General features: G+C 40.0%; 1 protein-coding gene across 8 annotated transcripts in view; it reads left to right on the forward strand.

Moving 5' to 3' along the window:
* Positions 1-12,249, forward strand: part of SASH1 (SAM and SH3 domain containing 1) — an 843,335-nt gene that overhangs the window by 753,956 nt on the left and 77,130 nt on the right. For all 8 annotated transcript variants that reach the window (XM_075924386.1, XM_075924390.1, XM_075924391.1 and 5 more), the window contains one exon: positions 1,892-1,993. In XM_075924386.1, the coding sequence (XP_075780501.1) occupies positions 1,892-1,993 (102 nt within the window). The remainder of the gene's footprint in view (positions 1-1,891; positions 1,994-12,249) is intronic.

The following is a 12,249-nucleotide window of genomic DNA, read 5'->3' on the forward strand; positions in this document are numbered from 1 at the left end:
TTTGCAATTTTTAAGACATAAAAGCACAAGAAGTGGAATATAGATTATTAATATAGCATTAATGCTGACATTTGCTTAAGAGCCAAGAAACTCCGTGTTGAGTTTGCCACAGCAATAAAGTCCCTTTGCGCAAACGCATGATCAGACGACATGCATGCTGCAGCACCAACTATTAGGTACGTGCAATTTGGGTTATGGATGAATGTGGAATTAAGCAAAAAATGACGCTCATTTACATTACAGGTAGTCCCCGAGTTACGCGGATCCGACTTACGGATCCATACTTACGAACGGGGATTTTCTAGCCCCAGAAGACTCGGGCGGTGGGACCACCCAGACGCGCCGAGGTCCTGCCGCCCGCGTCCTCCGGGGCGAGAAAAGCTGCTCCGCGTCTCCCTGGTCTGCTGGCGGGGGGAGAGGCCAGCAGACCAGGGAGACACGGAGCAAAGCCGCGGAGGACCCGGGCGGCGGCACCGCGGTGCGTCTCGGTCCCGCCGCCCGCGTCTCCATGGTCTGTTAGTGCGCCCCCACCCCCAGCAGACCAGGCTTTTCTAGCAGACGCCTGTGGTAGAGCAGCTGGGGTGCTGCTGGGTTGGTCCAGTAACGCCGAGGAGCGGCGTTACTGGACCAACCCAGCAGCACCCCATCTGCTCTGCCCCAGGCGTCCCCAAGTCAGCCGCTGCTGAAACTGCACTGGGGAAGCCTGCTATAACCACAGATGCAAAAGCTGCTGACCTCCCTACACTGCTCAGTGATCAAAATCCCCCACAACACACCTTTCAAAATCCATGGGTCTTGTGCATGCCTGAGGTGCATATCATCCAATGCACTGATTGCCTTCACCTGGCATTACAAAAACTTCCCAAAAAGAGCTGCACTGAATGTCTGTGGGTGGCATGTGGGATATGTACCCATGGTGCATCATGTTGTCCACTGCCACAAGTACTCCTGGAGAGCACATGCACTGCCAACACAATCATGTGCTGGTAATGTATGAACTGCAGTAGCTGTATATTGATGTAACTTAGATCAGCATATCTTGGTAGAGTAGACATTGCCTGAGACACTCTGGTTACCTTCCCCAGAGTTTGAAGAGAGCTCTTTAAATCTCTAAAGCTTTTCTCTTTCCCCAACAGAAGTTGGTCTAATAAAAGATATTACTCAAGTCACCTTGTGCACTGTATGTTGTTTGGTGAATAATATGTCCCATTTGCTAATATGTCTGATGTCAGATAATTAAAAAATTGTTCAGATTGCTACTGTAACCTTAACACTAACAATTTTTTTTTCTCTGCAATTCATTCTTTGCCCTTTCATTGTTTTTTATGTGTAGTAATAAACTATAATAAGCAGTCTACTTGTGGTTTCATTGCTTCCCTCTAGTGGCCCAAATTATTAGCAATAAAATATACCTGAGTGATTTTATCTGGTTTTCCTTAGTAAATTTAAATCTTGATAGAAAACCCTTTGAAGTCAATAAGTCTATCCACTGATGTGAGTGGGCTTTAATCAGGATTATAAACTGGGAACTGAGAATCTTTGAATACCTAATTTTCAAACCAGGATTTTGATGGCTACATGTTTATATACATTCATTGTGCATACAAATGGTTACTGAAATTTGAAATTTCCAAATTTGCTAGGGGAACATTCTCATGTTTCCAGATCACTTCCTCCTTTTGGTTTTTTGTGCCATTTCATCAACTTTTTTTTCCATTTTAATGTAATTCAAGGTTAAAAAGAGAAATGCACTGGAGAAGTTCTGTTTTTCCCATCTTTACAACAGTATGGACAGAAACTGAAAGTGGCTATACATTTCTGGTCAATGAGTTTATGCAGATCTGATCATTTAGCATACATTGACTAACATTTCTTTGTTCCTTCATTTCAGTTGAAGGAATATGAGGCCCAGCACAGGCAGTCAGGCGTTATAGACTCTACAGATTGGCCTGACGGCTCATGTCCCACTTTTGAAGGATCTTCCAATTGTAATGTGAGTACTTGTCCCTATGATATATCACTACCCTAATGCTACAGAAACATATCCCACCTCACCAGAATGATTTATCCAGTGCGATCTTTTTGTGTCACGGGAGATAGTACTGTTGTCTTTTAACCATTAGGCGATGCTGTATTGATTGAAAATCCTCGAAGTCCAAAGTCTTAAGCAAGAATTCAAAATAACTTTCTAAACATCTTTTTTTTTTTAAATCCAGCTCTTCATCACTTATTGCTCATAACAAAAAAATACACTAGGCAAAATACCCACTTGATCTATAGAAAAGTTGTTTAGAACTGTTTTAGGCAATGGGGCTTCTTTATTAAGCTAAGATCAACCTCCTTGACGGGTGTAAACCAGCTAAGTTCATAGAGCTTACTGATTTACAATAACTAAGCCCACCGTTTCCCATTTAAACTGCTTCAACCATCCATTTGCTAACTCCAAGCCCAGAATGCTGCCAAACCCATGAGCACTAAAACAGTTTTCTTGTTTTGTTTTTTACATCTGAGCGATATAAATAATGACTTTCCTTGTTTGTGTGGGCATCAGATCTAGTGTCACACAATATTGAGTTAATTAATATTTGGAAGGAAGAAATCATCATTTTTGTAGAGTTGTCTGTTTCCATCTGTTTATCTACTTTAAAGTTCACAGATAAATCTTATGCCCAAACACATTTGGCTGTTCTGTTCAGACTCTCTGTATTCCACATAATTAAATCATAGACCCCTGAGACCGTTTTTTTTTTTTAAACCATGAATGGAATCTTTTAGTAAACGCAGTGGGAGGTTGGCTTCTCATTGCTAGTTGCTCAGAGAAACATTATTTCTTCTTATTTGGAGATTAAAAAGGGGGAATTAAACAAAAATGGGAAAGCTATTTAAATGGAAATTAAAAGATACAGTCCAAAAGTGAAATGCCTGCAAGCAGCATGGAAATTGTTTAAAAGGGTTCAGATTAAGTATATAACCCAAATAACAAAATATAGTAAAAGGACCAAAAGTGCCATGACGGCTCAACAACAAAACAAAGTAAAAGAAGTGGTTAGAGGCAAAAGAGCATCCAGTTGGAAATTAAATCCTACTGAGAAAAATAGGAGTGTGAACTCTAGGAAGTCAGGTGTAAAAGTATAATTAGGCAGGCAAGCAAAAAAAACCCAAAACAAAAAAGAACAACCAAAAAAACCCTCAAAACAACAACTAGCAAAAGACTCAAAAACAAACCAAAAACCATTAAGTACATCAGAAGCTAAACAGTAATTGGACAATTGAGGTGTTAAAGGTACACTCAAGAGAAGACAACGCCAGTGCCAAGAGACCATATTAATTCTTCACTGCAGAACATCTGAGGGAGATTCCCACACCTGAACCATTCTTTTTAGGTGATAAATTTGAGGAACTGAGGTGTCATTAAGAGAAGATTTGAGAACAAATTAATAAATGATGTAGTATATAAGTCACTAGAACCAGATGGTATTCACCCAAAAGTTCTAAAGGAAATCAAATATGAAATTGCAGAACTGCTAATTGTGGAACCCATCAACTTCTTTGCTATAGAACTATACAATAGCTAATGTGACATCAGTTTATATAAAAAAAAATGGCTCCAGAGTTGATCCTGATATTATCAGGTTGATAAGCCTAATTTTAGTACCAAGAAAATTAGCTAAAACTATGGTAAAGGACAGAATTAATAGACACACAGAGGAATACATTTTGTGGGGATTCATCTACATAGCTCTGTAAAGGGAAATCATGCCTCACCAATCTATTAGAGTTCTCTGAGGGTGTCAAGAAACATGTGGACAAGGAGGATCCAGTGTTCACAGTGTACTTTGTCAAAGGTTTTTTTGGAAATCTCAGAGTCCCTCACAAAAAGCTCTTAAGCAAAGTAAACAACCATGGTATAAGAAGGGAAGGTAATCTTATGGATCAATAATTGGTTATGACAAAAAAAGCAAGGATAGGACTAAATGATCAGTTTTCAGAATGGAGAGAGGAAAATAGTGATGTCCTACAGGAGTCTCTGGAATCAGATAAAACCTTTGCAGATTATACATAAATTACTCAACATATTCCGTTCTAATCAAGTTATGAAGAGTAACAAACTGATCTCAATAAACTCGATGACTGCATCACAAAATGGCAGATGAAATTCATTGTTAATAAATGCAAAGTAATACACACTGAAAAACATAATTCCAAGTATCCAAACAAAATCATGGGATCTATTAGCAGTTACCACTCAAGAAAGAGATCTTAGAGTCTTGTGGATAGCTTCTGAAAACAGCTGCGCAATGTGCAGAGGCAGTCAAAAAAGCTAACAGAATATTAAGAACCTTTAGATTTTTCAGACATTGGGAAGGGATGAATCACTTGATTGTCTGTTCTGTTCTTTCCCTCTGAAGCATCTGGCATTAAACATATTCAAAAGTCAGGATCTTTGGCTAGATGGATCATTGTATGACTCAGCATGGCCATTATGTTCAAATGTAAAAAAAATATTTTACTAGAGAAACATTTACTTTTAAGTATTCTAAATACTGGAAGAGTCTAATCTTCAATGAGATAGAAGGAAGGAGATTGATAATCCTTGGTCAGATTTATTTGAAAATGGTGGGGCAAATTGCTCTATGTTTCTGGTAGGTTATCTTCCAAGTAATTTTTTGTCAAACTGAGGAAGTCTGTTGTGGTATTACTTTGCTTTGTATTTACAGAGTAAGTCAGTCAGTGTATCAGAGGTATATTTCCACATCCCCCTTCCTTCTTTATTCCACAGTGGAGTCCATTGTTCAGTGTCAGTTCCAATAGAAGTATTATTAACAGTCATTTTGCCTTGTGGCATCTCAAGAGGGTGAAATGTTGCCATTTATAGTAGAAAATATGAGTTAGTTTAGCTGGCTTTGTGTCCCCGGACAACGAGGTAATCAAATGAAGCAAGACTATGAGTTTAAATGTCTCTTTTGGGTCTCTTATTCCCAGAATCCAAAAATATAAGTTTCCCATAATATAAATTCTGAATAATAATAAAACTGTCCCTTCCAGGCTCTGTGGCTGGCAGACTATACTTGTAGCACACCTAGAACAAAGTCTAAATTGGTCTTTATTGAAGTTTGTGGCAGTCACATACAATGTCCATAACATAGCAGTCTCAGAAACTCTCCTTTCCTTTAATGCAAACTCTGCAGGGTTTGACTTCCTAAAGCTCTCCCTTCTTAGATACTTCAGCACTGGGTATTCCTTTGGAGAAGTTACCAGGGGTTGGACATACATTTGAAGGTAGAACTTGATTATGTTATTACCAATGTTTTCTCCCTAATGGAGTGACCTAGCAACTTTCCTCTAAATCTGCATTCCTTTTCTGTCCCTATGTTGAGAACAAAGACATCTGCTACAACTCAGTGCTTTATTGGTAGATTTTAACCATTTTCCTGCTAAGTTCTGTGTGGGCCCCATATGCCCAATTTCAAAATGCATGCTGAGATTTTTGCTCATTCTTTTAATTTTTTCCCAAACGAATTTAGTGCTGGTGAAAGGCACCAATTAGACTTTTATTTAATTGTGGTTACGTAGTGGTTAGGTTATTAACGGAGATTGTGACATCACTGTCACAGGAGGTATTAAAGACCAGGCTACACAAACACCTGTCAGGGATGATTTTTAAATTTCCTTGGTTCTGTATTAGCTTGGGGGGATGGACTAGATGACTTCATAAGGCTTCTTGCAGCCCTACATTTCTATGAGGCCACTTCTTTCATTGACCAAAAATAAACTAGGGTAAAATGAGGTCAAAGGCATGAGCCTGTGATCCAAATCAAAAGTGAAAGAGATTGCAAGTTGGGGAAATCAAGTAAAGAACACCAGAGTGAAAAATGTCAGGCTGGCAGGTCTAGAGAAACATCTTCTATGCATACGTAAGTCTGGGCAGCAACAGTGCATGCTTCTCTAGACTGCTTTGCCAATGGGCCTCAACTCTGATCGGAAGGACCACCTTCAGTTCAGTTTCCATGCTCATTCACTGTCTACTAGGATGACAATTTTGTAGTGATGGTTTTGTGATTTGGACTCTGATCTACTTAGGACTAAACTGAATCCACAAAACTCATTTAACATAGACCCATCAAGCAGAGGAATTTTTAATGTATTAGAATCACTCTTTAAAAGCCCGTTTTTCTTCTAACTTTTCACAACAGGAATGAAAATCAAATGATATGATTTTTCATCAGATACTAACATTTGAATTTCTAGTTTTAATTAAAACTTCATGGATCTGCAGATTTTGTTGAAATTTTTCCATTACATCTCTTAGCCAAAGTGTTACTAGGCAGTTTTTAATGGGACTCTGAACTTAAAAGCTCATCTGAACATTTTGTACCCACTAGTTCTCTTTTAGTATCATAAGATACTAAAAGAGAAACAAGACTGAGGAAATAGGTTTCTCCCAATATTATTAGTTGTTTGCTGAATTTGACAGTACTTTGTCTATCGTCAGAGTCTCTGCTTTACTGATAATGTCTCTGGAGAAGCTAACATGCATACTCTTCACCACATCCTGTATTAGGATGGTTAATAGTACCACAAATATAGAGCTGCTGCTATTTCTGGATATGGGGCTAAGAGAGCATCACTTGTTTTCTGGGTCTTAAGAGCATTAAGCGTCTGGTGGGAGGATATCAGGGACTTCTGCAATACAACTTAGAGACTTCTGCTATGCATGTATGATTTCCTTGGTTTGGGTGTGTATCTTTGACACAGCAGCTTGCAGGAAACAGGACAATCTATTCAGAAATTTTGCAGAAACACTCCAGGCAGTTAGGGAGTTTAGTTCTGTTAGATAAAAGTGAGACATTTTCAGTTGTGTCCTTTAAGTTACCATGTCATGTGGATATTAGAGAAAAGGAGATGAAAGAACATGGTTCTTTCAGCTGTTTAAGCTTTGCTCTGTGTCATTAAGTAAACAAGGCAAACTGTGATCATAGAGGATTATGGTTGGAAGAGACTTCAGGAGATCACCCCACTCTAATCAGGACCAACCCCAATGAACACATGCTAGTCAAGGATTTGTCAAGCCAGGCTTTAAAAACCTGAAAGGATAGAGATTCCACCACCTCTCTTGGTAACTCATTCCATTCCTTACCACCTTCCTGGTGAAATAGTTTTTCCTAATATCCAACCTACACCTCCCACATTGTGAGTTGAGACCATTGTTCTGTTGTATAGTCATCTGGCACCAATGATAATAGCCTGGCTCCATCTTCTTTGGAAACCCCCTTCAGGTAGTTGAAAGCTTCTATAAAATCCCTCTCTCACTCTTCTTTTCTGCAGACTGAATAAGCCCAGTTCCTTCAGTCTCTCCTCATGTGCCCCAGGCCCCTAATCATTTTAGTTGCCTTTCCCTGGACGCTGTCCAATTAGTTCACATACTTTCTGTAAGGGGGGGGGGCACAAAACTTGGTGAAGTACTTCAGATGTGGCCTCACTAGTGCCAAATAGACGGGAATAATCACACAAAGAGATTTTTGGACGCAAAAAGACAGTGTGGATGTGTTTGTATCTTCAAAAGTTGTAGTTGTTTCCCCTAAATTCCAAGAGACTCCTCCAAGCCAGACAAATGCTCTTTCTTGAGGGGAAGCATGTTGCTTTCATATGCAGTTATGATCAGAAAAGTAATAGAGATGTAGCCGTGTTAGTTTAGTCTTGCTGAAACAAAAGACAGGACTATGCAGCACTTTAAAGACTAACAAGATGGTGTATTAGATGATGAGCTTTCGTGGGCCCACGAAAGCTCATCACCTAATACACCATCTTGTTAGTCTTTAAAGTGCTGCATAGTCAGGTCTTATGATCAGAAAAGTGTGTGCCAAATAGCACCTTCTTGCTTGCCATATTTTGCTCATTTTCTTTGCTCATGAAGCGCTACACACACGATATCAATAGATGAAAGAACATTAATGTAATTTCACTGACAATTGCTGTGTGCATGATGCTGGTGTGGGTCTGATTTCTAGTCAACTTGCCTGGCAGAGAATGTCCTTAGTGCAATTAGTCTTCATATGGCCATGAGAGAGACTTGTCAAGAGGTATGAGAGAAGCAGAACTTGCAGTGCTGTTCCCCTAATCCCTCCTATTCATTCCCAAATGTCTGGGGAAAATTTACCTGATTCTTAAATCAACCGTTGGAAATGCTCTTAAGTGGCTTGAAACCCCCATAGCGCACATGTATCTCACTTATGCAAAATATGGAAAAATAGGAACAGATGGGTAGTTAGTGTGTGCTGAGAAAGGGAGTCAGTTGTCAGGCCTCATAGCTGCATGAGAAAAGTGTCCTGCCACACAACACAGGCATATTTATGGTTTATTGAGTTGAGTAATTAGGGAAATTTTTTGTACTATATTTTTAATGGGGTCTGAAGAGACTTGTTGCATGTTCTTGGTTCCCACCCTCTCTTTATCCTCTAGGGAAGATGATGGTCCACTAGTAGCTGCCTGGGGCAAAGTGATGGGTGGTCTCCCATAGGCTGTGTCTAGACTGGCAAGTTTTTCCGGAAAATCATCTGCTTTTCCGGAAAAACTTGCCAGCTGTCTACACTGGCTGCTTGAATTTCTGGAAAAGCACTGACAATCTCATGTAAAATCATCAGTGCTTTTCCTGACAAACTATGCTACTCCCATTTGGGCAAAAGTCTTTTTCCGAAAGACTTTTGTGCAAAAGGGCCGGTGTAGACAGCATAGTACTGTTTTCCGCAAAAAAGCCCCGATCGTGAAAAAGGCGATCAGGCCTTTTTTGCAGAAAACCGCGTCTAGATTGGCCACAGATGCTTTTCCGCAGAAAGTGCTTTTGCGGAAAAGCATCCTGCCAATCTAGACACGCTTTTCTGAAAATGCTTTTAATGGAAAACTTTTCCGTTAAAAGCATTTTTGGAAAATCATGCCAATCTAGACGCAGTCATAGAGTAATCCGTTGGTATGTCTGGGTGCAAGTGCTCCCCGTAGAGGGCATACAAGCATCTTGAGATAAAGGTAGAATTAGAAGAGAGTTACAGGAAACTAAGATGGGAGTTCCTCAGTGGAGAGAGGCTGTAGGCAGGAGACTAAGGATACGTCTAGACTACTGGGTTTTGTCGACAAAGAGCGTCCAGACACATTGAGTTCTGTCGACAAAGCAAGCTGCTTTGTCGACAGAACCCTGTAGTCTAGACGCAACCCTACAGGCAATAACACCTTCTGTTGACAGAACTCTGTCGACAGAAGGTATTATGCCTCGTAAAATGAGGTATACCAGCGTCGACAAAACTGCTGAGTTCTGTCGACATTATGTCGACAGAACTCAGCGGTAGTGTAGACGCTGGTATAGTTTTGTCGACAAAAGTCCACTTTTGTCGACAAAACTCAGAAGTCTAGACACACCCTAAGAGGGATGGGAGCTCTCAGAGTTACTGCACTGCACATTTAGTTATGTTTTATCCTGCAACCCAGAACTAGAGGAACAGTCCCACGGAGAGAGATTTGAAGGCTAAATGAAAATTAGTTGGCTCATATTTGATTTTCTTTTTCCATATCATTGTCCTGTGTCTAACAACAAACTGAGAGAGACAAGGTAGGTGAGGTGATATCTGTTATTGGACCAACTTCCATTTGTCTAAGTTACCAGCTTTCAGTCTTCGTGGAGCTCTTCTTCAGGTCTGGGGAGGGTAACCAGAATGTCTGAGCAAAATACAAGTTGGTTAAAAAAAAGTTAAGCACAAGAGGTTCCCACACGCTGTAGGAAACGACTTAAAATGTAGTCACCAATTAAGGGTTAGAAGGATGGAGGGTATGTTACAAATTGTTGTAATGAACTATAAAACCAGTGTTTTTGTTCAGTTCATGTTTTTAGTGTCTAGCAAAGTTTTAGTTTAAATTCCCAGTCTTTAGAAAGTATGTACAAGTTTCCTTTGAGGATGAGGATTGAGAGGTCAAATATGGAGTGACTGCTTTGTGAAAAGTGTTCACCTTCAGGTAATAAGAGGTTTTGTTTTTTGTCATTGAGTGCAAGTTTGTTTGAAAGCATAGAGATTGTCTGGTTTCACTCACATAGTTGTTGGAGTATTTGATGCCCTGGATAAGGACACCATATGTTGTTATAGGAATTTTTAGGAGCCGTGAATCTTGAAAGATGTGTTTGAGGGGGTAGGTATTGATCATCATGCCAGTGGAGAGATGTCTTCAGGTTGTGCATCTGTTGTTCTCTTAGGGTGTGATGCTGCTTTACATTGGTGTGTCCGGGCCTGTGAGGAGCTTTCTTCTGACAATAAGCTTGGTGAGCTGGGGGGTTTGCTCAAAGTTCAGAAGACAGGCTTTAGGAAATATTCCCTAACGTTTGTGGTCCCCATAAATATAGATTGTCCTTGAATAGGAAAATAGCCATACTGGGTCAGTCAAGTGGCCCAGCTAGCCCAGGATCCCATCTTCCAGGTGCTTCAGCGGGAATGAACTGAACAGGCAATCACTGAGTGGCCCATTCTCTGCCATTCACTCCCAGCTTCTGGCAATCAGAGGCTAGGGACACCCACAGTACGGGATTACCTCCATGACCATCTTGCCTAACAGCCATTAATGGATGTATCCTACAAAAAACCCCTCTTGCACCAAGAGCCTTTCTTCCTCATTTTTTCAGGAAGAATGGCTCTTGCACAAGAGGGTGGTTTTGCGCAAAAAGGAGCCGTCTACACAGCTCCTTTTTGCTCAAAAGCCTCTTGTGCAAAAATGCCCCCTAATTAATTATGCAAATGAAATGTGGTGATATGCTACTCCGTGCTTCATTTGCATAAGCTTTTGTGGAAGAAGGGTGCAGTATAGATGTAGCCTTAGAATGGTAACTCTAATTTAGACCCCATCGTTTTGTTTGGATAGCTAGAATTGTGTTTTCTAATGTGCATTACTTTGCATTTATCAACATAGAATTTCATCTGCTCTTTAGTTGCAAAGACACCCATTTTCATGAAATCCCTTTGTAACCTCTTCTTGGTCTACTTTGAATTCAAAATAGTTATCTATAAATTTTGCCATCTCACTATTTCCCCCTTTTTCCAGATCTTTTATGAATATGTTGAACATAGGGTTGCCAGATGGTTTCAACAAAAATACCGGACACACTTGACATTACATCACAATCTACATTACATCTTATTTAGAAAATACTGGACATTTATATTTTCTCATTTATATTTTTTCAATTTGTTTCCCAAACAGAAAGCTCAAATACTGGACTGTCCATTTCAAAACTGGACACCTGGCAACCCTAGTTGAACAGCACTAGTCCCAGTACATATATCTAGGAGGCAGCATGATTTACCTCTCTCCATTCTGAACACTGGCCATTTATTCCTACTCTTTGTTTCTGGTCTTTTTACTAGCTACTTATCCAAGAGAGGATCTTCCCTCTTGTTTGTTTTCCCAAGCAGGTTATCATCTATCAGCAAAGGGCAGGAATGTTGTGTCTCTCTCATGTCTGAAGAGAGACTGCCTTCTGTTGTTTCCAGGTTGTTTATAATAAGGTTGTTTGTTCTTCAAAATTTGCCAAGCCAGTAGCTGACTTGGTTCTCTGCCAGGTTCATGCAGTTTACCTTTTAATCTCATTACTCTGTCCTGTTTGTTTTTCAGTAATATAGCTACCATTCACTTAGCAAGCCAATATCTTTGCTCCATGGGAGTAGTTGATGTCTTTTTGGTTAGATGGGGCTTCTAGAATATCTTATTATTTTACTTATATGTATCTTAAAATCAAAATACTACGTCTCTTCTGGAAAGAAGGCTAGTCTCAATCTCTAGACAGGCTGTCACTGCTTTTTGCCAAGTGTTAGTACATAAAGCAGGTGCAGATTACAGACAAGAACCTCTCTGGATTTTACATATTTATTTGCCCTCTCCAAGGAGTTGGAAAATCTCGGGAAAGAAAAGGGAGAGTTTCATGACCACACTGCTTTTTTTTTTTTTTTTTATGATAACAGATGTGACTTCTGTGCTCTGCAAAGATACTATCTTATGACTGTGAAGACTAAAATCTTCTCATCCAAAGTGGAAGTACAGCACAAAGATATAGCAAGCCATAGCTCCCTACCCTGCTCTACAAATGTTCCTTAACCCTGACTTGAAGGAACCATCACTAGGATGTATTGGCATAATTCCCTCTCCATGCCCCTCTGCTGAGATTGCTAACTAGTACTATTTGTCATGGGCGGTGGGTAAAAGCCGAGGATGGAAAACTGA

The sequence above is a fragment of the Pelodiscus sinensis genome, chromosome 3 (assembly GCF_049634645.1).
Source record: "Pelodiscus sinensis isolate JC-2024 chromosome 3, ASM4963464v1, whole genome shotgun sequence".
Lineage (NCBI taxonomy): Eukaryota > Metazoa > Chordata > Testudines > Trionychidae > Pelodiscus > Pelodiscus sinensis.